We start from the raw sequence: 23609 nt of genomic DNA, 5'->3' as shown, positions 1-23609 counted from the left end.
TTCATTTATTCACTGAATATTGGTTGAGCACTTGCAATGTGCCAGGCATGCTGCTAGCCGAGGAGGCAGTCATTAAACATACAGATAAACAAACAAATATGAGATGACAATAGTTATGAGTGCTCTGCAGTAGACGTGCAGGGACCTGTGAGAGAATGTAGTAGGGAGGGCCTTAATTTAGGGTGAGCGGTCAGGGAAGGCCTCGCTAAAGATGTAACTTCTAAGCTGAGATGCAAAGGAGGCAGTGAAGAGCTCGTTCCAGCAGAGGGAACACCATGCACATAGGCCTTGTGGCAGACATCTTAGAACATTCTAGAAATGGAAAGGAGGCCAGTGAGAAAAAGGGAGCTCAGGAGTGGAGGCTGGGGAAGGCTGCAGGGCCTCAGGGGCATTGGAGGCAGGCAGGGCAAGGACTCTGGACTTTATCCTGAGCACAGGGTGATGGGGCAGGAGAGTTTAAGCAGGGAGGGTGAAACTCACTCTGACTGGCAGCCCTGTGAAAGAGGATTGGCTGGGCATGGAGATCTAAGGATGAGGAAAGGATATCCCAGAGTGCCAGGGAGCACAAACCAAACTTCACACTCTAGGAAGACAGAGGCCAGAGGAACCAGGAGGGCTTCCCGGAGGAAGTGGCATTTACTCTGGGGCTAAGGGATCACAGGAAAATGGAGGCCAGCATTCCAGGCCTGGGGAAGAGTTTGGGCAAAGGCTTGGCAGTAAGAGAATAAGGGTTGGGCTTGATGGGCCAGAGGATGAGAAGTGACTCCCCAAGATCACAAGACCCCCTGACGGCTGGGACCCCATCTCTGATGGAGCAAGGCTTCTGATACCCAACTGAGGCTTGGTGCCAAGGACTGACATCAAGGAAGTGGATTCCTGCAAACCTAGCACCCGAGGGTCCACTTCCTCAATTTCTGTGCAGCTGGGAGGTGAGGTAAGAGGAAGTGTGGGCCACAGGCTAGGCCCAGAGAGCCTGGAGGAGGAGCCTCTGCCAGAGTGGAGAGAAGCAGGCCTGAGCCTCCCCAAAGGCAGCTTCTGGGGGCTCCCAGGACCGCAGGCTGAGACGAGACGCAGGGTGGCTGGAGGAAGTGAGAGGTGAACTCAGCCTGGGACTGGCTGGGCGAGACTCTCCACCTGCTCCCTGGGACCATCGCCCACCATGGCCGTGGCCCAGCAGCTGCGGGCCGAGAGGTGAGTGCCGGGGTGTGGCCACCCCCAGGCCTTCTCACTGCTCCTCATAGGCCTTGGGGACAAAGGCCGGTCCTTCTGCAGTCCCTGATCAACATGAGAGGCTGGGATTGAGTCAGAACCCAAATACTCAGAAATGCAACCTCTCAGAACTGCTTTAAGGAAACTTTCAGCTGTGGCTCACCACCCTCAGACACAAATGAGAACGCCGAGGCTCCAAGAGTGGGAGTGACTTGCCCACAGTCACATAACGTGTGACTGGCAGTGTCTGGAGAGGAATGCAGGTGTCCCAGGTCCCAGGCTGGGGCCCTTTGCTTCACATGGTGATCAGCAATGACTTTCCATCTTCTGTGCAAACAAAATTCACAGAATCTGGCTTGTTCTTCCTCTAATCAGGGCTTGCCTCAAATGTCACCTCCTCCAAGAAGCCTTCCTGACAGCCCCTATCTTATTGCTGTCTGACCCTTTGCCCTATTTCCCTTTTCTGCCTGGGTTTTACATTACGGGAATAATATTATATGCTCATTTGTTATTTTTTTCTTGAACACTGGCTCCCTCATGAGAAGCAAGCTCCGTGAGGTTGTGTCTGTTTTGATCACTGCTGTATCCCTAGAAGGTAGCTCATCCCTATTGAGCACCAGGACCAAGGACTCAATAAATGTTGCTGAATTAATGAAGAAATGAATGAATGAATGAGTGGATCTTTGAGGTGGAAAAGGTCTTAGATTCTTCTAGTCCAACCTTGCCATTGTACAGATTGGAAATCTGAGGCCCAGGGAGGATAAGAGACTTACTCAGGGTCACAGAGAATGACTGGCAAGGTTGGGGCTTAGAGCACAGCCTCACCAGCATCCAGCCTCGTCGCTTGGGAAGCATTTTCAGAATTTTTCCTCGGTAGCCAGGCCTGAGCTCTGAGCTGTGGGGGCCCTGAGGACACAAAGCCTGGCCCCTGCACCCCCTGGATTGGAACAGCAGGTGACCTCTGTTACCTACGTGGAGGCCACTCAGGGGGTCGCCAGAGACAGGCCAGGCTGGTGTGTGCCTACGCGGGGAACAGAAGGGCCATGGTGGGGCCTGGGGCTGCAAGTAGAACCTGAAGCGTGGGTGGGGACAAGGGCAGCAGAAACAAATGCTTAGAGGGGAGTCCACGTGGCCTTCCTGAGCCTCAGAGCGGGATGCAGGAGCTGGGTAAGGCTGGCCGACCTGAACTCCTTCCTCCCCACACATTCTCCTAGGGGACCCAGCCTCACGCAAACTCGAACCTTCCAGAGACAGCAGCTGTTTGAGGCTTGGGCACTTCCTGCTTTCTGGGCTACAGGGTTCAGGGGATGACGCCGAGAGCTGACCAGCAGGACCGTGTGCTCCCTCCCCCGCTCCCTGTCCCCTTTCAGCTGCCTTGGCCCTCAGAGGGGGAGGGACTGCTTTTCATGAGGCCTGGAGCCAGGTACGGGGGGCATGGGGGCTCCCTGTACCTCGAAGGCCCCGTTTGACAGCGAGCCTGGATTGTTCTGCTTAAGGTCAAAGCAGAGAGTACAAGGAGAGGGCGCAGGTTCGCGCAGCGGGGACTTTCTAGAACCCCAAGGCGAGACATCCAAAGATGGGGAGGGCTGCCTCAGGGGTGGCAAGTTCGGTTCCAACAGACATGTTTTGAGCACCTACTGTGTGCCAGGTGCCAGAAAACCTGCCTTGGCTGCCCTCCAAGGATTCTTCCAGCCTCAGCCTCCCCCAGGCCAGGCTCCAAAACCTCCCCGAGGCCAGGCTCCAAAGTCCGTGAACTGCGCGAGTATGTCTTGAGCCAGAACGTCCCGGCCCAGCAGGGCCTGGGTGAGGTCCCCAAGGGAGCGGATATTCCAGGGGACTTCCGGTTGGGTTTGCTGCTCTTCTTGCCCGCCCCGCAGGCAGCCAGGCCATTCTCATGCTGCCCATCAAAAAACTCCATAAATGCAGATGACGGTAGTGGCTGTGTATTGAGCAGTACTGAGCACCTACTGTATGCCAAGCTCTGTTCTGGGCCCTGGGATGCAGGGTGAGCAGAGTCCTTGCCCTCGTGGGGATTTCAGGGCTGTGTTTGTTACAGACGGGATAGCATGACCACCGGGAGACATAAGTACTTCTCCTGTCCCCATTTTACAGAGGAGGGAAGGAGGGAGCACAGGGAGGAATCTTCCCAAGGGAGCTTGATCTTCTTGTCCCCGATGTTGTGCCTCTGCCTCGAGCATCTGCCAATGTCTGTCCTGCTTGACCCCTTCCTCAGCCCCCACCACCCCAGGGAAAACTCGAGGTCCCTCTGCGAGGCATCAAGGCGCCTCGTGAGCGGGCCCTGCCTGTCTCTATGACTGGTCTCTCATCATGTTCTGCCTCCTGCTCTGTGCTCCAGCCATGCTCAGCTCCCTGCAGTTCCCTGAACTTGCCTCTTGCGCAGCTGTGGCCTTTGCACTTGCCGTTCCCCCTGCCTGAAAGGCCTTTCCTGCCATCCTGCGACCAACTCCTCTTTGCTTTGCTCTTCCCGGCTGATCACTAGTGCTGCTTCTTCTGGGAAGCCCTCCTTGACCACCCTCAGCCCGAGGATGCCCTCTGACGGCGCATGAGCCTCCATAGTACAAGTTCCTCCTCCCAATCTCTCCTGTCTGCTGCATGATTGATTCTTTGAGGGAATACAATAATGGCCAGGCTCCTGTTCTAGTTCAAAATGCCACGTGCTTTTCCTTCCCAGCACTATGCCCATTTGAATTATGTCATTATTTGTTTAGTGTCCAGTGTCCCCTTCCCTTCTCCTTGGAGCTGTAAGATCTGAGGAGCCCATATGTCTTAATGGGCTTAGAACAGTGTCTGGCACACAGGCAGTGCCACATACAGGTTCGCTAAAATTATAATTATTTTAGACAGGGACACAGGACGAGAAGGTCTGGGAATTTTTTAAGTTCACACAGCAAGTTGCCGGGAGGCTCAGAGTGTGGGGCAGTATGGCAAAGGTTGGTAACAAATTTCTGGAGCCAGACTGCTACTGCTTGGGCTCAAATCCCAGCTTCCCGACTTACTCGGGCTAATCTTACTGTGCCTCAGTCTCCCGATCTGTACAAAGGTGACACTGTCTTAGAAGAGCACCTGGCGCCCTCAGGAAATAGGCAGCTGTCATTCTTATCACCCAACCTGCCTGCCGCCCTGCTCAGGGCCGTTGCTACCCTTCGGGTTCCTTCCTATGTGCCCCCCACCCCCACCTTCCCACCTTATCACACTGCAGAGGAAATTACCCAGGACAAGCACAGCCCCAGGGGAGAAAGTGGAGGAGGAAGCTTCTCCCAAGGGTATCACCATGGCAGCATGTGTGGAAAGTGAGTGCGGCTGGGAGGGGGGATTTCCACTACCTGCCCACTGCTACCCTGAGTCACCTCCACGTGGCAGCCCCCTGAATTCTGATGCAGCCTCAGATTCCAGGTCACGTGGGTCCAGCGTGGACTGGGACTACGGTGTGTAGACTCCTGAGGTCCCAGCCAGCTCTGGGGCCTTGGACTTGGCAGCCCCTGCAATCCCCCCACCACCGCCACCCCCCCGCCCCCACCACTCTCTCCCCTGTTTCCCAATTGCTGCACCAGAAGAATCATAGTTGCTTCTTGTTTCCTGTCTGTCTCCAAGTGGCTGGACTCAGTGACCCCTCAGAGACTCCTGGCTGTGCCTTCTCCCGCTCCTTGGCAGTCTGTTTCCTCTTCCCCTATCTGTCCCTTTCAGACCCCTCCTCTGTTCCCTGATAGCTCTTCACCAAGTCAGGAGCGGGGGTCTTGGCCACAAGCCACAGGCAGAAGGTTAATCCTACCTCTCCACTTTTAGCCGAGACCCCCATGCTGAGCTCCTGAGCTATACAGCAGGCCTCTCAAATTAGCATGCCCCAAACAGTCCATCAACTCTGCCCCCCGTCCCCATCCTGGCCAGAAGTGTAGGTGTCACTCTTGACAGTGCCTTTTCTTTCACCTCCACATCCAAACAGTGCCCAGCCTCTCCTGATCATAACTTAGGAACAACAAGAAATTGGTAATGTGTCTGTTGGAAATGCATTAGGCTGCAGGGAATGGAGGAAGTGACCATGGCTTAAACAGACAGGGGATTATTCGGTCACCTAACAAGAAGTCCACTTTGGGAGGCCGAGGTAGGTGGATCACTTGAGGTCAGGAGTTTGAGACCAGCCTGGCCAACATGGTGCAACTCCGTCTCCACTAAAAATACAAAAATCATCTGGGTGTGGTGGCTTGCGCCTGTAATCTCAGCTACTTGGGAGCCTAAGTCAGGAGAATCACTTGAACCTGGGAGGCAGAGGTTGCAGTGAGCTGAGCTCGCACCACTGCACTCCAGCCTGGGGGACAGAGCAAGACTTTGTCTCAAAAAAAAAAAAAAAAAAGTCCAGAGGTAAGCCATAGTTGGTTCTGTAGGCCAGTGACATCAGGACTAGCACCCCGGAGATTCCTTTGGCCTTTCTCATGTCTTGCCTCATGGAGACAACATAGCTGCTGTAGGTCTGGATATCACACTTGCTTCAAGACTGCTTTCAAAGGGGGAGACCATGATGAGCTTGTCCATCCCTTGGGATCAGGAAAGCAAGCACTCTGGGGAGGCCCCTGCACCAGGCTTCCTCTTAGGTCTCATTGGCCAGAACTGGTCACATGGTTGCTCCTAGCTGCAAGGGAGGCTAGAAAACAGGAGCTGGATGGTGATGTTTGGCTCAGACCCATCATGATCTATCACTTTGGGGCTAGGCACATGGCTACTCTGAACAAAACCAGTGCTCCTCTCGGTTAGCCAGGAAGAAGCAAAGGATACAGCAAATGCTCACAGTGTCCACCAAGTTTGGTGGCCCTTGTGTCTATCTCCTCCTGTCCCTGCTGTCTGGCTCAGGTGCAGACAATCTCTTAGTCGGACCACTTCAGGACCTCCCAGTGATGCTCTGTCCCCTAAATCTCCACACATTCTTTCCTTCCCACACACCTGCCTGAGCTGGCCCTAAAGCCAAAATCATATTTATGTTTTACTTTCTTTTTTTTTTTTTTTTTGAGATGGAGTCTGGCTCTGTCCCCCAGGCAGAGTGCAGTGGCATGATCTTGGCTCACTGCAACCTCTGTCTCCTGGGTTCAAGCGATTCTTCTGCCTCAGCCTCTCAAGTAGCTGGGATGATGGGTGTCATTTTTTTGTATTGCCTGCCTCGGCCTCCCAAAGTTCTAGAATTACAGGCATGAGCCACCGTGCCTGGCCTATGTTTTACTTTCTTCCGAAGCCCTACATGACTCCCCATTGCCTACATAAGTTCCCTACTTGGCCCTTGGGACCCTCAGACTGGCCTCACCTGCCCATTCAGTCTCAGATCACACTGGCCCCAGCCACACAGATCTGGGCCCACTCCACAGGTCATGCTGCTCCCACTGCCTGGAAGACCCTCCCCAATTTCTACCTGGCAGATGCCTATTTTACCCTCTAGACCTGCTCACATGTCATCTCCTTTTTGAGGATTTCCCCAACCTGGGCACAATTAGGCAGTCTCTCTATGGGGGTCCCATAGCACTCCATCCAGGGCACGTGTTGACTTTGTTTACACCTGTGATCCAGGGCCTAGGACAGGGCCTGGTATGGAGATGTTTGATGGCTTGTTCCTGGGTGAATCTGTGCAATTGACAGCAATGTGTTAGACTATAATTTGGCTATTGCTATATGGCCACCAGCTTCCCATTCCTACACTCAATATGGCCACCAGCTTCCCATTCCTACACTCAATATGGCCGCCAGCTTCCCGTTCCTGCACTCAGTATGGCTGCCAGCTTCCCATTCCTGCACTCAATATGGCCACCAGCTTCCCATTCCTGCACTCAATATGGCCACCAGCTTCCCATTCCTGCACTCAAGGCCTGGGCTGTGTCTTGTTATCTCCGTATTCCCAGGGTCAGTGGCTGGACCTGGCCTGGGAAGGGGTGCTGAGAGACAAATGTTGGATCCACAACATTAGTTTGCTTTACACTCTACCTCATACCCTGTGGGCCCACAAAACGCATCAGGGTGATAACCAGGATTTCTTTTCCTCTCCTTCGCACAGTGACTTTGAACAGCTTCCGGATGATGTTGCCATCTCGGCCAACATTGCTGACATCGAGGAGAAGAGAGGCTTCACCAGCCACTTTGTAAGACAGACTCCTGGTCCTTCACCCGACAACCTCTGAACTTCCACCCAGCTGACCTCTGAACCTTGCCCTCTGACCTCTGAACCTCCAATTCTCTGATCTCTCAACTTCTATCTCAGTGGTTCTCAACAGGACCAATTTTGCCCACTTGACATTACCCTGGGAGATTCTGATTATTGCATCTTGGGGCAGGTCTACTTCACATCTAGTGGATAGAATCCAGGGTGCTGCTAAACACCCCACCGTGCACAGGACAGCCCTGTCCCCGGTAAAGAACTATCCGGCCCCAGCATGATACTAAGGTTGAGAAACCCTGATTGTGACCTTTGACCTCAGAACCTCCACCTGGAGAGTCGGGGGTGGGGAACTTTAGTGTTGCCCCCACAACATCCCTGTCATATTCAGACACAGATGGAAGGGGCATCCTGCGCCCACAGCACAGCCAGGGGCAGGTTCACTCTGCACCATGACCTCCAAGGCATGGCTCCTCATTTCTCGGGCCTGAGAGTGTATTTGGCCTATTTCCAAGGGCTCTTGCCTCTAACACTAGGTCTCACTTCCTCTCTTTTTCCAGTTTTTTTTTCTTTTCTTTTCATTTTTTTAGCAAAGCTCGTCTGCTTCTGGGGCATCAGCCTTTTGACTTGACAGGGGTCTCCTTCTCCAGAGACCCTTCTGCATCCTTATCCTCGTCATCTTCCTCCTCCTCCTCCTCCCCTTTTCCCCTCCACCTCTTTTTAGCTTGTGCTCCTGGCCCCTGAGCCCTCCCCACAACCTCTGTCTTCCTTAGGTTTTCGTCATCGAGGTGAAGACAAAAGGAGGATCCAAGTACCTCATCTACCGCCGCTACCGCCAGTTCCATGCTTTGCAGAGCAAGCTGGAGGAGCGCTTCGGGCCAGACAGCAAGAGCAGTGCCCTGGCCTGTACCCTGCCCACACTCCCAGGTAGACAGCCACTCCCGTCCTGCTGCTGCAGAGCTGCTGACTCTCCTTCCTTCCAGGGCCCCTGACACTGTTCTGTGATTTGATCTCAATCCCAGTGAAAACTGTTCATGTAGTTTATAGCCCCCGCTCCCGGCAGTGACGGGCTGCCAAGCCCTCCCCACACGGCTCCCCCTGCCTCATGCCGTGGCTTCCACCCCAAGCACTCTAGCCTCACAGCCCCAGAGCTTTGATGACCACTCGCCCCTGCTGTCCCCTACCAGGAGGCCACAGTCTGGAGCACTTCAGCACCCGGCCTCCCTTCCTCAGAGACAGGAATCCCCCAGTCTGGTCCCTAAACACACTGACTCACCTCCCTGCCCGCCCTCAGCTTCCTCCCACGAGACCAGCCCTCTGACTTCACGGTCTTGGCTTCCAGCGTCCCTGTGGCTCTCCTTCTTCCCCTGTCCTGCCAGGAAGCTGGGTGGCCTCACGCCTCTGCTTGCAAACAGTCCCCTCGCCCCCTGGCCTCCTGGTCCTTCCTCCCCAGCTGGATCCTAACATGCACCTTGGACAGCGCCAAACCCTTGGCTGCTCAGCACCTGCCCCGCAGGAGGAAACCCCATCATGAATGGGTTACACGGGGGTGGTCTCAGCGGCACCCTTCATGCCCTGCAGGCCAGAGACAGAGACAATTGTCTCCCTTCCCCAAGCCTCAGGGACCCTTCCCCAAGCTCCAACCCCACCTCCAGCTTGTTTTTTCTGTCTCTGTCTCTGTCTCTCTCTGTCTCAGTGTATGACCCCGCTCCTTCTCATCCAGCCCCACCAAGGAACTTGAAGCTCCCCCCAGGAGTCTTGCCTGCTCCAAGCCAACCTCCCCTCTCAGGCTCCATCACTTTCCCTCCTCTCTCTTTTGGGGCTCTCCCCCAACAATCTACCCCTCCTTTTCCTTGTATATTCATCTTCCCCTTGATATACCAACTCCCTCTGCTAAGCGTCTCCACAGCCTCAACCCTCTTCTGTCTTTAAACAATCCTGAGCCATGAAACAGCATTCTTACAACCAGCCTCCCTGAGCCTCCATGCTCCCAGGGCCCCCAAAGATCTCTTTCTTCTTCCTTTGGCAATCAAATTCGCACACTCTCACCTTGGCATGGCCATCCTCTCCTTAACTCCTCAGCTTGGTTTAGCTCTGACTACTCCACTGAAATTCCTCTCGGTGAGGTGGGCCATGACCCATCAATTCTGGCTTCCATGGCCAGTGCCAAGCCTCATCTTCACGCCCCCACTCCTTCCTCTGTTAAGCTTTCTCCAATCTCCTGAGACACCAGTGTCTCCCAATCCCCTTCCTACCTTACTAGAGACCCCTTCAGCTTCTCTGTTACAGGATCAACCTTCTCTGCTGCTCCTTGGAAGGTGGGGATCCTCTGAGCAGACATCCTCTGTCCCCTGCCTTATCATTCTAAACACTCACCCTGGCAAACCGACCCGTGTCTGGGACTTTAATTGTCACCTTCTTGCTCTTAAATACCAAATGTCTAGCTCTAGCCCAGACCCTCCTACCACCGCCACCATCACCTCTGTCCATCTCCTGGACACCAGGAGCTAGGCGGGTTTCAGGCTTGCTTCCTCGTGGGGGCTCTCTTGGTGAATGGTTCCACCAGTGCACCCACCTGAAGGCACCTGGAGGGGACATTTGTCTCTTGGTAGCCCGTCATATTTCCTTTTCCTCCAGAACACTCTGCCTTGAGCTTGAGGAATTGTTCATTCATCCACTTAACAAATACTCATTCATCTGGGCATGATTCTAGACCCATGGTTCTTAACTTTGGTGGTATGTGGACGTGCCTTGAGAGATGGAGAGAATCCTGGTTCCTGAGTCCTGCCCCCAGAGATTCTCATTTAATTGCTCTGGGGCAAGTGCTACACAGTGAGATATTTATAAGCTCCTTGGGTAGCTTGAATGTGCAGCCAGGGTTGCAACTGTCCTGGGTGATGGGGGTACAGCTGTGAGCCAAGCAGGTGAAAATCCTGCTCTCTTTGAACTGAGTCGTGTGTGTGTGTGTGTGTGTGTGTGTGTTTGGATGAACAGGCAGTAAATAGAAAAGTAAGAAAAGAAAAATATCAGCTGGTGATAGCACAACTCAGAGGATGAAAGTTGGATGGTGCCAGAGTGACCACTTCAGCGCTATGAAAAGATAACAGGGAAGAATACTGAGCCATCGGGAAGGGGCTCCGGCCAGGGTTCCTGGCCTGCAGGGACAGCTCTGAGCCCCGGGGCCATGTTGGGCCAGGCTCCTAGGACAGCTCTTTGTCTGTTCTCAGCCAAAGTCTACGTGGGTGTGAAACAGGAGATCGCTGAGATGCGGATACCTGCCCTCAACGCCTACATGAAGGTACCAGTGGGCCTTGCCACCTTGGCACGTGGAAGGGCATGCAGTGTTGGCGGGGGAGCCCAAGTACCATCCCTGGGTATGGCTTTGGGAACTGGGGCTGGCTCTCTGGCTCTGATGGCCCCATCTTCAATCCCTAAAGGCGTGGTCTGGGGAGAAAAACAGGATGCGTCCTTAGGGTTCCAGGGATGGGGGCAGGAGCAATGGAGAAGGTACAGGAGCCACACTTGGAATTGGCAAGTCTTCATTTAATGCTCCAAACCCCACAGGTAAATGTCTATGCCAGGCGTTAAAATACAAAGGTGAATTCCATCCAGTGCCTGCCCCCAAGGTACCCACTGTCCCATGGGAATGCCAACAGGTGGATCATAACATCACACGGAGACCTATGTGTGCCTCCATCATGGGGGCGTTGCCAAACAGGCCGCAGGTTGCTCATATAGCATCTTTGTGCAAACTAGAGAAGGCCTCCTCTGGGACAACACACCCCCTCACCTGAACATGGGCTGGATTTTAGCTACGCTCATGCGTCTTGGCTGGGGGCCCTTGTGTATTCTCCGACTTGCAAACTCTGCATCTCTATGAGATGGGAGCATAGAGGAAGGAGCATCTTAAAGGCAGAGGCCGAGGTGGTCAGGAAAGGACTTCTACCAGCCACAGCCATCCAGGAAAGGGGCAGTGTTCCTCATGAGGTGGCAGTGAGTGCACCGTCACGAGAGGCCTGATAGTGACCTCAGGAAGCTGGCAAGGGAAGCCCTCCTCCCAGCCCAGAGGCGTCCTCACAGCTGAAGAGCACTGGACTAGGATCCTTTAGTCTAGACTCTGACACTGACTGGCTGGGTGATTTGGGGTGAGTTGCCCATCCTCTCTAGGCCTTGGTTTTCACACTTGTGAAATGGGGCAGTGCCCTCTAGTATCACAGGAGTGAAGTTGGGATCTGTCGAGAACAGGATGAGAAAGTGCTTTGTAAACTGTGAACCTGCTTCCATAATGTGAGAGATCTTGACTCTTGATGGAAGAAAGGAGCAGATGGAGGGCAGAGGAGGTGGGAGGAAGGAGGAGAGAGCAGGTAGCTGCAGGAATCCTGGGCTCGGAGCAGGCAAGAGGGAGGGAGGGGAGCTGGGTGGGCTCCAGCTGCTCCTTCAGCGTGGCTGAGGCTCCACCCTTCTTCCCCTAGGCTAGAACAGGGGAGTGGGCTCTGGAGTGAGGGAGGGAGGGAAGGAGGAAGAGAAGGCAAGAGGTGAGGCTGGGGAACTGTGGCTGGTCTTAGCAACCAGCAGCCCAGAGGATCAATCTCTGCCTCTTTGTGTCCAATTGGGTTCCTGGAAGCCAGAGATCATTCAATGTAGGAATCTCTGCCATGGGCACCCCATCCTGTGCTTGCATACCCTCAGAGATGGGGAGCTCACTACCACTCTGCCCTGACCCAGGCTGCTTGTCCCATTGTTGGGCAGCTAGCAGAAAAGCCCAACTCTCTGTAAGTCCTACCCACTGGTCTCACCCCACCCTCATGAAGAATGTGAATCACATGATAATGACAACTGCCTGGAACTGCGTGAAGAGCTTTGACTGGCAACCAGAAGGCTCTTGATACACATTTATGGATAAATGAATAATCTTATTTAATCCGCTCAATAACTTGTGAGTTAAGTGTGACAGAGCAGTTAGGTAGGTGGGATGAGATTTGAACTCACATCTCTGTGACTCCAGGGTTTGAGCTCTTACCCACTGTGCCTCATTGTAATGAAAATAACAGTAACAATGATGATATCTAACTTTGATGGGCGCCTGTTATATGCCTGATATTGTTCTAAGGATTATGCATATATTTACTCATTTAATTCTCACACAATCCCACGGGGGAGAGGCTATTATTGTCCCCCTTTTATTAATGACAATCTGGAGCCAGGTTTGCCCAAAGCCACCCAGCTGGTGACAGGCAGAGCTGGGATTCGATCCCAGGAGCCCCTGACTCCTGAAACACCTCCCAGGCTGTCCCCATATGACAGCCTTTTCCAGGCTGTGCATCCCCAGTTCCTCTCGGACAAAGTTCCCCGACCCTACCTTATCCTGCTGCCCCCATGGAATCCTCTGCAGGGCTCTGGGTGCCTCTGGAGCCTCAGCACCCAAAGCCAACCTCAGTGTCCCCAGACCTGTGAGCTTGGAGTTTGGTGAGATGAGCCTGCCAGGCTTTGGGTGCTCACGTCCTCACAGCTTCAAGGTCTTTGCATTGTGGGGGTGGAACCAGCTTGGGTGAAACAAGGACACTAGGGCTCAATTCTGGGTCCTGCCACTTAGCTCTGCTCTTCTGGGCCAGGTACTTTCCCTCTCCAAGCATCAGTTTTCTCAACTATGATATGAGATAAAGTCTCAGGAAGCGTTTTGTAGGCCATAATGCCACCAACCGTTGTTAATTTGGGTTATTTTGGGAGCCCCTCACCCCCACCGACTGTTGTCTCACCTTTAGTTTTGGGTAGCCTTTACTGGCAGATGGCTTTGGGTGCCCCAGCTCTGTCCCTTGCTAGGCTGTGTGGCCTTGGGCAGATCCCTTCACCTCTCTGATCCTAACTCATGGGATGTCATGAGATGGAGCAAGATCACGCATGTGATACCCACCTGGTAAAGTCACCGCCAGGTCATGTTACTTGTCATCACCATTATTGCTGTTTCTGGAGAACTTTAAGTCTTTTCTGAATGGACTCTTCTCAAGCCCCTGGTCCCTCTCCTGACCTTGGACCCAGGAGCAGAGCTTGTGTAGTGTTACCTTCAGCATGCTGAGTTTTCTTATTTTTTTAAACAACACGTTTCTGTTATCAGGCATCATGCATTAGTAAAGAGAGGAGGGCTATTGTCAGGGCTTGGGGAGGGTACATCAGGCTGGGATGTCCAGATCTTTCTGCTGACTACCCCACCGGTTCTGCTGTCTCACCCACACAGAGCCTGCTCAGCCTGCCAGTCTGGGTGCTGATGGATGAGGACGTCCGGATCTTCTTTTACCAGTCACCCTATGACTCGGAGCAGGTGCCCCAGGCACTCCGCCGGCTCCGCCCGCGCACCCGGAAAGTGTAAGTGACCAGCCCCTGGGCTTCCACATGGCCAGAGCCCTGGGTCCCTGCTGGAAAAGCATCTCTTTTCCCTGAAAGGAGAGAAGGAAAATACAGATCAGCCATATCCCTGGACACTCCAGGATGATTTGGTTTATTAGATGGGTCTAGAAAGTCACGTTCAGGCTTGCAGGGACAGAGCGTGTGTGCCTTTCAATGTGATAATAAGGACTGGAAGACGAGGACTGGGATGTTGACTCTGGAGAGTTTGGTGCCACAGCAACCACTGGGGATAGCCCAGAAGCTCTGGGTGCCTGGAAAGAATTGGGGGCAGAGAGGAGGGAAGAGCTGCCCCATCCACAAACATTCTCTAAGCATCTCTGGGAATGCCTTCTCCCTGGTGTGTTGGAGCTCCGTGGGGCCAGCTATGGCTCTGGTTGTATCATGCTGGTCTCCAGGGCACACTGCTCCTCCCTTATTCCAAAAAGCCCATCCCTCCCACCAAAAATTCAAGCCACTCTTAGACTGCTGGGCCTCCAAAGCCCAGGTTGCTGCTACTAAGAATTCTAGGAAAAGCAGGACAGAGCTCCCGAGCTCCCCACGAGCTCCTTCCTCCACTTCCTCCCACCAATGTCTCCAAGGGTCCTCTCCGTGCCTGGCATCTCCCCTGTGCACACAGGTAGGTGTGTCTTAATTCCAGCTGTGCCATGTGGCAGCCACGGGCCCCAGAGCAAGGCACTTCACCTCTCCAACCTTCAGTTTCCCTCAGCTGAAAAATTAGAAACAGTCACATTTACATCAGAGCTTGGTTGTAGCGAGCAGAGGAACAAACAAATCTGAACACTTTGGCAAGCGAAAGGCACCGAATGAGCATGTATCCCCTTCCCCACCTGCTTTCTGAGCCCGGCTTCCTGGTCCATAAAGAAGGGAGAACAATCCCACCTCCAAAGAGGTTGTGAGGATTTGGGGACAAGTGTGCCCGCCCAGAGGAGCAATTGCAGCCATATTTCAGCATCTTCTGTCTCCCCTGCCTTCCCCGCTCCTTGCAAGGGGCTCCTCTGGACACAGAAGCAGGAAGCTGGGCCCTGAATCACAGGGCTAACAAGCCCCTCTTCTCTCTCCACAGCAAGAGCGTGTCCCCACAAGGCAACAGTGTTGACCGCATGGCCGCTCCGAGAGCAGAGGTACCCCCCGCCCCCACGCTGGCCAGGCTCTCACACTGCGGGCATTGGCCCAGGCCCACCTGCCAGCCACTGGGCCTCTCCTGCTGGGCGCTGCTATGTGCCTGGGACAGTGCTGGGCACTGGGAGGAAGGAAGGGGTTACAGCCTCAGCCTCTGCCACTGGGGGTCCCCGAGCCCAGCTAAGGGGAGGGAATGTGACCAGCGTGTGGAGCCAGAGGAGAATGCTTCCATCCCTATGCTCATCCAGCCAGTTTGCCTGGGCCTCCTCTGAGTCGGCCCTGCCTTAGGCATGGAAGCCACAGAGATGACTCAAACAAGGCCCAGCCCGCGATGAAGCCTGGTGACCAAGGTGGGTGCTCAGCCCAGAGAGTTCGAACCCTTCCCTGTGTGCTCACCCCCACCAGGTTTGGAAGGAGCACCCATCCTGGAGTCAGGGAGACCTGGGTTCAATTCCCAGCCCCTCCACTAAAAAATGGGGTGGCCTCAGAGAAGTCTCTTATTCTCCCCAAGCCGCAGTTTCTACATCTGTAAAATGGGAGACTAAAGTATGTAAGGCACTTCTATAGGAACTCAGTGAGTGTTTTCTCCTTCCCTCCTTACTGCACACTTCTCCTCAGGCTCTATTTGACTTCACTGGAAACAGCAAACTGGAGCTGAATTTCAAAGCTGGAGATGTGATCTTCCTGCTCAGTCGGATCAACAAAGACTGGCTGGAGGTGAGTTCAGAAGTGAGGATGGAGGTGAGATTGGAGGTGAGGTTGGAGGGAAATTAAAAGTGAAGATGAAGGTGAGGGTGGAAGTGAGATTGGAGGTGAGGATGAAGGTGAGGGTGGAGGTGAGGATGGAGGTGATATTGAAGGTGAGCGTGGAGGTGAGATTGGAAGTGAGGATGGAGGTGAGGGTGCAGATGAGGGTGAAGGTGAGGATGGAGGTAAGGATGGAGGTGAGGTTGGAGGTGAGATTGACAGTAAGGTTGGAGGTGAGAATGGAGGTGAGATTGGAGGTGAGGGTGGAGGTAAGGTTGGAAGTGAGGATGGAGGTGAGATTGGAGGTGAGCATGGAGGTGAGATTGGAGGTGTGTAGGTGAGATTGGAGGTGAGGATGGAGGTGAGGGTGGAGGTGAGATTGGAGGTGAGATTAGAGGTGAAGATAGAAATGAGAATGGAAGTGGGATTGGAGGGGAGGTTAGAGGTAAAGATGGAGGTGAGGATAGAGGTGAGGAAGATGAGTTTGCAGGTAAGGATGGAGGTGAGATTAGAGGTGAGGATGGGGGTGAGTTTGGAGTTGAGGATGAAGGTGAGGTTGGAAGTGAGGTTAGAGATGAGGTTGGAGGTGAAGTTGGGAATAAGGATGGAGGTGAGGTTGGAGGTGAGGATGGAGGTGAGAATGCAGGTAAGGTTAGGCTGAGATTAGAGGTGAGGCTGGAGGTGAGGTTGCTTCAGGCATTGTGTGCTTCAGAGACTGAGGACTGTCTCAGAAGGCCTCAGGGAAGAGATGCTATCTGAGGATAGTCCTGGAGATCCAGGCAGGTTGGGGAGCCTGCGGGAACACAGCCTTTGGGGAGGCAGGTGTTCGGTGGGAGCAGAACATTCTGGAGCTCATGCACCTGTCTTTGGTTCTGACCCTGAAAAATGGGTTGCTTAGGGCAAGTAAGTTAACCTACCGAGTTTTAGTTTCTTGGTCTGCAATGGGTGTCTCAGCAGGGGCACTACTGACATTGGGGCCAGATGGTCCCTTGTGGGGTTGTCCTGAGCACTGCAGGGTGTTCAGCAACATCCCTGGCCTCTCCACTAGATGCCAGCAGCACTGCTAAGTTGCAGCAATCACATGGCTCTCCAGATATTTGCTCCTGAGGGGTGAAATCGCAACCACTCGTGTAATATGGGACAACAGTACATACCCTGCCTGCCGCAATAAAAGCTGCTGATGAAGAGTGTGAACTCAGAGTCAGCCTGTTTGGGCCATTTCCTAGCTCTGTTTTTCACTTGCTTTGTGGACCTTTGGAAACTTACTCAAACTTGCGGTTTCCTTTTCTGTAAATGTTTCTTCATCGGCTTCCTGGAAGGGGTAAAGGAGGTGGTAGATGGCCAGGGCTCGCCCCAGAGCCTGGATGTGCAGTGCCTGGCCGGGTACTAGGGTCATTAGGAGACTTAAATGAAACTTCAAAGCCAGGGCCTTTCCCGGTCAGTGCTTTGTCCCGGTGTGGCCCACAGAAGGGCTCCGTTCTGATTCAGTGAGTGGAGGTGGGAAGTGGCTGTGTTGGGCCTTGGCCTGGGACCAGCCTTTTGTATTAGGTCCTGTCTTCAGACTTAGTGCTCCTGTGGGGAGTGTCTGAAGGAAGTTCTGGGACAGGCCCAGAGGCAGGGTCAGCCCCCCGGGATCCTGGGACCTTTAAGAGCTGGGTTGGGTCCCCGGCGTCCAGGCCCTGGAGAGTGGCCACTGGTTTAGCCAGTTTAGCGGTTTCCATTTTACCCTAATCATAGATCTCCATCTCAGGAACTCAGGGCTCTTACAGAGGACTGAGGAGTATCTCTGGGTCACTTTCCAGAAATAGAAAATATGTATTGCCTTCCTGTTTTCCGGAAAGTCCTACTTATCAGTATGCTGGCTAACTTCTGGCCTCAGGTTGAAGTGGGGGGCAGAGGGGCAGGGAGGGGACCACTTTGAGCCTTGGTTAATATGTTTGTAAAATGGCATGTAAATAATCCGTCTTCCATAGGGTCGTTGTGAAGATGAACAGAACACGTGCCCAAAGCCCAGGCCGTGGCCGGGTCTGGGTCTGATTTCTGGCTAGTTGGTCTAGAGTAGAGGCACAGTTGTATCTGATGACTGAATGAGTGAGTGAGTGCGATCAGCAGCAGGCCCTTCCTCACCCCTCATCCTCCTCCTCCCCTGTTCTATTTTCCTCTGGAACACCTGCTGCCATCTGACTCACTGGATAGGTCGTCGTTCACAGCGCGCACAGCCTGTCATTCCCCATCATACTGGAAACTCTGTGGGGGCAAGGACTTATTATTACTTTTTTTTTTTTATTTTTTCTTTGAGACAGAGTTTCACTCTGGTTGCCCAGGCTGGAATGCAATGGCGTGATCTCGGCTCACTGCAACCTCCACCCCCCCAGGTTCAAGTGATTCTCCTGCCTCAGCCTCCTGAGTAGCTGGGATTACAGGCCCACGCCAACATGCTTGGCTAATTTTTATATGTTTAGTAGAGACGGGGTTTCGCCAAGTTGGCCAGGCTGGTCTCGAACTCCTGACCTCAGGTGATCCACCAGCCTCGGCCTCCCAAAGTGCTGGGATTACAGGTGTGAGCCACTGCGCCCAGCCCAAGGACTTTTATCTATTTTGAGAGCCCAGAGCCCGTCATGTGGCTGGTTTCTCAAGAAGTCTTTGTTGAATGAATGAGTGAGAAAAAAGCAGCTTTCTATATAAATCCAGATTCTGACATATTGTAAAACCCATAAGCCTTCTTAGAAGTGACGAGCTCAGCGAACTTCCTCGCTTTCTCTCCTCCCTCTACAGAAGAAGACCCGGACCTCATCTGCCATTCCCCATCATTAGAACGGGGCCGAGGGCTCTGAGGCATGGCTCTGCGGCCTCTCTTCTCACCAGCATGGCTTCCCTTCTCTTCCTCTGCAGGGCACTGTCCGGGGAGCCACAGGCATCTTCCCTCTCTCCTTCGTGAAGATCCTCAAAGACTTCCCCGAGGAGGACGACCCCACCAACTGGCTGCGTTGCTACTACTACGAAGACACCATCAGCACCGTCAAGTTTGTGACCTGGGAGGGAGGGGCCTGTCCAGCCTTCCTGTCATCCCTATGACCACCACCCCTCACATCACCCTCTCATGGGTCCCTCTCCCACTCCAAAGCCCCCAGTGGCTCCCAGACGAGCCACAATGCTGTAACAAGCCATCAACGTCCAGGGTGGCCTGGCCAGCCTCATTCCCCTTTCCCCCACCCCACGCCCCACTTCCAGCCTGATGCCTCCTTACTCCAGCCTGTCACCCCCTTAGGGACATCGCGGTGGAGGAAGATCTTAGCAGCACTCCCCTATTCAAAGACCTGCTAGAGCTCACGAGGTGAGGGGCTGGGGCCATGAGCTTTTGCTGGCCTCTTAGGATTTCTTCTACTTTTTTACTACTCTAAACAACGTTGTACAAACCATCTTAGTTCACCTATTTGATGACTTATCTGATAATTTCCTTGTAATGATTTTCAAGAAGCGGATTTGGGGATTAAAGCATTTGCAAGTCTCATAGGCTTCTGGCCCACATTGTCAAATTACTGGTAGAAAGCTCAGATCAATTTCTACGTACACCAGCCAAGTAGAAGGATGCGCATCTTCCCGCACCCAGGCCAGACAGTTCCTGTCCTTACAAGGTTCTCCTCAATAGCCTCACACAAGTGTCTCTCTGAGGCTTTATACGGCCCTACTCTGTGCCCAGTCAAACCCACTCTTCTTCACAACTCTTAAGCCTTTAGCACATTTATACACAAGACATTTCAGGCTGTGCCACTAATTTCCTGTGAAAGTCGCTTCTCCTCCTTTTTTTTTTTTTTTGAGATGGAGTCTCACTGTGTTGCCCAGGCTGGAGTGCAGTGGTGCAATCTCAGCTCATTGCAACCTCTGCCTCCTGGGTTCAAGTGATTCTCCTGCCTCAGCCTCCTGAGAGGCTGGGATCACAAGTGCATGCTACCACGCCCAGCTAATTTTTGTATTTTTAGTAGAGACAGGGTTTCACCATGTTGGCCAGGCTGCTCTCGAACTCCTGATCTCAGGTAATCTGCCCGCCTCAGCCTCCCAAAATGCTGGAATTATAGGCGTGAGCCACTGCACCCAGCCTCTTCTCCCTTTTAGGCCTCGATATCCCCATCTGTACAATGGGAGGTTGGATTACTTGGATGACACGGGCCTGTATCAGGCTCTGACTTTTTCTCACTCCTGGCTTCAGGACATAACACTCTTTTTACCCCCTCTCCCTACCCCTACCCCATGCTTAGGCCCTTTGATTATCCCTGACTTTTCCCATGCAGGAGGGAGTTCCAGAGGGAGGACATAGCTCTGAATTACCAGGACGCTGAGGGGGATCTGGTTCGGCTGCTCTCGGATGAGGACGTAGCGCTCATGGTGCGGCAGGCTCGCGGCCTCCCCTCCCAGAAGCGCCTCTTCCCCTGGAAGCTGCACATCACGCAGAAGGAGAACTACAGGGTCTACAACACGATGCCATGAGCTGACGGTGTCCCTGGAGCAGTGAGGGGACACCAGCAAGAATCTTCAGCTCTCGGAGGAGATTAGGACCAGGAAAACCTGGGAGGATGGGCAGACTTCCCGTCTTTGAGGCTAATGGACCCGTGGGGCTTGTAATCTGTCTCTTTCTACTCTTTACATCTGATTTAAATAAACCATTCCATCTGAAAGGGGCAGGCTGCGGGAAAGAGTGTCTTTCATGGGGAGTAAAATATCATTTAATGAGCATCCACGGGGGGCCATTTATACCTGGCAGGGGCCCTGGCTCTGAGACCCCTGTCCTGCCACCCCATTTCCGTGCTCTGTCCCTGTGTTGGGGGGAAACCCGAGGGTCCCCAAGCCGTACCCTTTCTCCCTCCCACTGCTCCCCATTTCCTGGGATTAGCCACCTGCCCCACAGAAGTGATCTGCTCTGGGTGCCCTCTGGGGTCCCACCAATGCCAAGTCCTCGGCTGTGTGATGAGGGTCAGGAGCTCTCCTCTGCCTTCCTGTCTCTGCTGCTCCGTGGGGCAGGAAGGCAGGTCTTGGCGTTGGTGGTCTCCACTGTAAGTAGGGGCAGGGGGAGGACTCTGGTCTCATGCAGGAGGAGGGGGACACAAAGCAACGGGATCATCTTCTCTGAGCTGAATCTCCTTCTATCCTAATCTGCCAAAAATTAAACAGGTGTCACTCCCAGAATGGTGGTGTGAGGAGCTTGGTGGACCCTCTCCCCAGGGAAACAGCGGTTTAACTGATGAGAAATACTTAAAATCAACTGTTTAAAGTCTCTGGAAATTGTTCTAAGGGCACAGAGCACGTGGAGAGACAGTCGTTCAAGAAGATAATTACGTCTCAGTAAGAACAGCGAGTCGGTGGCATTTGAGACACATTGTGTTCCCGTCCCCCACCCCCAGGTCCATGTGATGGAAACTCTGCTCCAGATCCTCCACTCCAGATGGAGGCACCCAGGAAGATGGGCTCCCTCATCCCTCAGCTCCTAACCTTCCACAGTTTCACCCCAGGTGGCATAGGCTGCCAGAATCTCTTCTCTCTGCAGCCCTGTGTTGTAGAAGCACGATTCCAGGTCATTACAGCAGAGAGGACTGAGTTTCCTGCAGTTCCCATACAAAGTACCAGGAAATTGAACTTAAGCAACAGAAATCGATTTTCTCACAGTTCTGAATGCTAGGTGTCCACAGGGCCATGCTCCCTATGAAATATGTAGGGAAATCCTTCCTTGCCTTTTCTTAGCTTCTGGTGGTTGCCGGCAATGTTTGGTGCTCCTTCGCTTGTTGATGGATCACTCTGTCTTCACGTGGCATTCTACCTGTGTGTATTTACACTGTCTTCCCTCTGTGCATATCTGTCTCTGCATCCAAATTCCCCCTTGTATAAGCACACAAGTCATATTGGACTAGGGCCCATGCTAGTGATCTCGTTTTACCTTGATTACCTCTATAAACCTCCTCTTTCCAAATAAGGTCACATTCTGGAGTACTAGGGGTTAGGACTTCAACATGTCATTTTTAATTCCAACATAACACTTCAACCCATGACACTCCCTTTACCCACTCAGCTCCCCCTCCTAGGGCAAGGGCTCTGCAATAGGGGTAGCAGGCTAGGAATGCAGGACCTTAACCCCCTGGTAGGGCACGGGTTCCATGCTGAGAGGGGCAACCTGAGATCAAGGAATACTGTCCTCCACTCTGGTGCCCACTCACCAACAGGATATCACTCCTGGGGAAGCAGGCTGATTCCCCCATCCCCAGCTCTGGTGCAGTGGTGCAGAGGTTCTGCCCAGGGAGAGAGTCAGGCCTTAGGGATGGAGAATTCCACAGCTTTTCCTGAGGGGACTAACTTTATTTGGAAAGCATCCCGAAGAAGTTGGCAAAAATAATGGAAAGCTTGGTGGCCAGCAATTAAGGAGGGGCTAGATACTAATGCCATCAAGTGAAACGTAAGGCCAGAAATTTAACGGAGAACCAGGTAAAGAAATAATCAAGAATAGTGGTTCTAGGACTACAGTCATCCCTGGGGACTCAGAAGATTGTGCTCTCCTGCCAGGCTGCACCCACACAGCAGAAATCAGAGTGGAAAGTGTGCAGACTTGAAATCATTCCCTAAACCACATACAGATCCATCAGCAAAACACGCTAGCTCAAGAGGCTGAAGCATAACCTCTGACCAAGCAATGGCTGAACAATAAGCTAATCTGACTCAGAGGGGATTCTTAGGAAGGCAGGCTTAAAAATAAAATTACCCTCATTTCCTGGTGGTCTGGAAGACTGTGTGCACGCCCAGGCTGATCACTCTCAGGAGTGACTGGAGAAAGAAATGCTGGGCTGTCAGTTTCTAACTGAACATGGGGCAAGTTTGAACCCTGAGCTGTAAAAGATGTCTTCAAACCACATTCACGGCCAAAAGTAAAGGGTAAAACCAATCTAATTGAGGGGGCTTAAGCACAACCTTTCACCAATAGGTGGTTTATGCAGACCCAGGTGCAACCTCTAGGAAACCAGGATAAGAGGGAGAAAAAAAAAAAAAAACACAAGACGAAAAAATATGAGCAGGGGCATCATAAGCTACACGTCGTAGGGGAAACAGCCCTCACAAAATTAGTTCAGTGAAGTCACTAAACAAGTAAACAGATAACAAACCAAATAACAAAAACATTAAGCCCTAGAGGGAATAGGAGAGCAGCATCTACAGTTGCTACAAAATATAATATAAAATGTTCAGTTCCTGATATGGTTTGGATCTGTGTCCCTGCCCAAATCTAATGTCTAATTATAATCCTCAGGTTGAAAGTGGACCCTTATGGGAGGTAATTGGATCATGGGGGTGGATTCTCATAAACAGTTTAGCGCCATTCCCTCCGTGCTGTTCTTGTGATAGTGAGTGAGATCTGGCCGTTTAAAAGTATGTGGCACCTCCTCTTTCTCTCTCTCTTCCCCCACTCTTGCCATATAAAACTTGCCCACTTCCCCTTCATCTTCCACCATTATTGTAAGGTTTCCTGAGGTCTCCTAAGAAGCAGAAGCCACTAGGCTTCCTGTGTAGCCTATAGAACCAAGAGCTAACTAAACCTCTTTTCCTAAATTATGCAGTCTCAGGTTTTTTTTGTTTTTTTTTTTTTGAGACTGAGTCTTGCTCTTGTCATCCAGGCTGGAGTGCAGTGGCGTGATCTCGGCTCACTGCAACCTCTGCCTCCCAGGTTCAAGCGATTCTCCTGCCTCAGCCTCTTGAGTAGCTGGGATTACAGGCACCCCCCCACCTCACCCAGCTAATTTTTGTACTTTTAGTAGAGATGGGGTTTTGCCATGTCGGCCAGGCTAGTGTCGAACTCCTGACCTCAGGTGATCCACCTGCCTCAGCTTCCCAAAGTGCTGAGATTACAGCCATGAACCACTGCACCCAGCTGGTATTTGTTCAATGCAAGAACAGGCAAATATAGTTCCCAACAAAAAATTATGAGAATTGCAAAGAAATGGCAAAGTGTAAT

At 52.8% G+C, this 23609-nt stretch overlaps 1 protein-coding gene across 1 annotated transcript; it reads left to right on the top strand.

The window, feature by feature from the left end:
• Positions 1–957: 957 nt before the first annotated feature.
• Positions 958–20302, top strand: NCF4 (neutrophil cytosolic factor 4). The gene is made up of 10 exons (XM_030815625.1): positions 958–1191; positions 7259–7343; positions 8131–8284; positions 10585–10655; positions 13590–13717; positions 14823–14880; positions 15497–15595; positions 18518–18648; positions 18894–18959; positions 19915–20302. Exons 1-10 carry the CDS (start codon positions 1160–1162, stop codon positions 20108–20110), a joined length of 1020 nt encoding a protein of 339 aa, XP_030671485.1. The 5' UTR covers positions 958–1159; the 3' UTR covers positions 20111–20302.
• Positions 20303–23609: the final 3307 nt, after the last annotated feature.

The sequence above is a fragment of the Nomascus leucogenys genome, chromosome 7b (genome assembly GCF_006542625.1).
Source record: "Nomascus leucogenys isolate Asia chromosome 7b, Asia_NLE_v1, whole genome shotgun sequence".
NCBI classification, from domain to species: domain Eukaryota; kingdom Metazoa; phylum Chordata; class Mammalia; order Primates; family Hylobatidae; genus Nomascus; species Nomascus leucogenys.
This window is presented reverse-complemented; position numbering and strand designations above follow the sequence as displayed.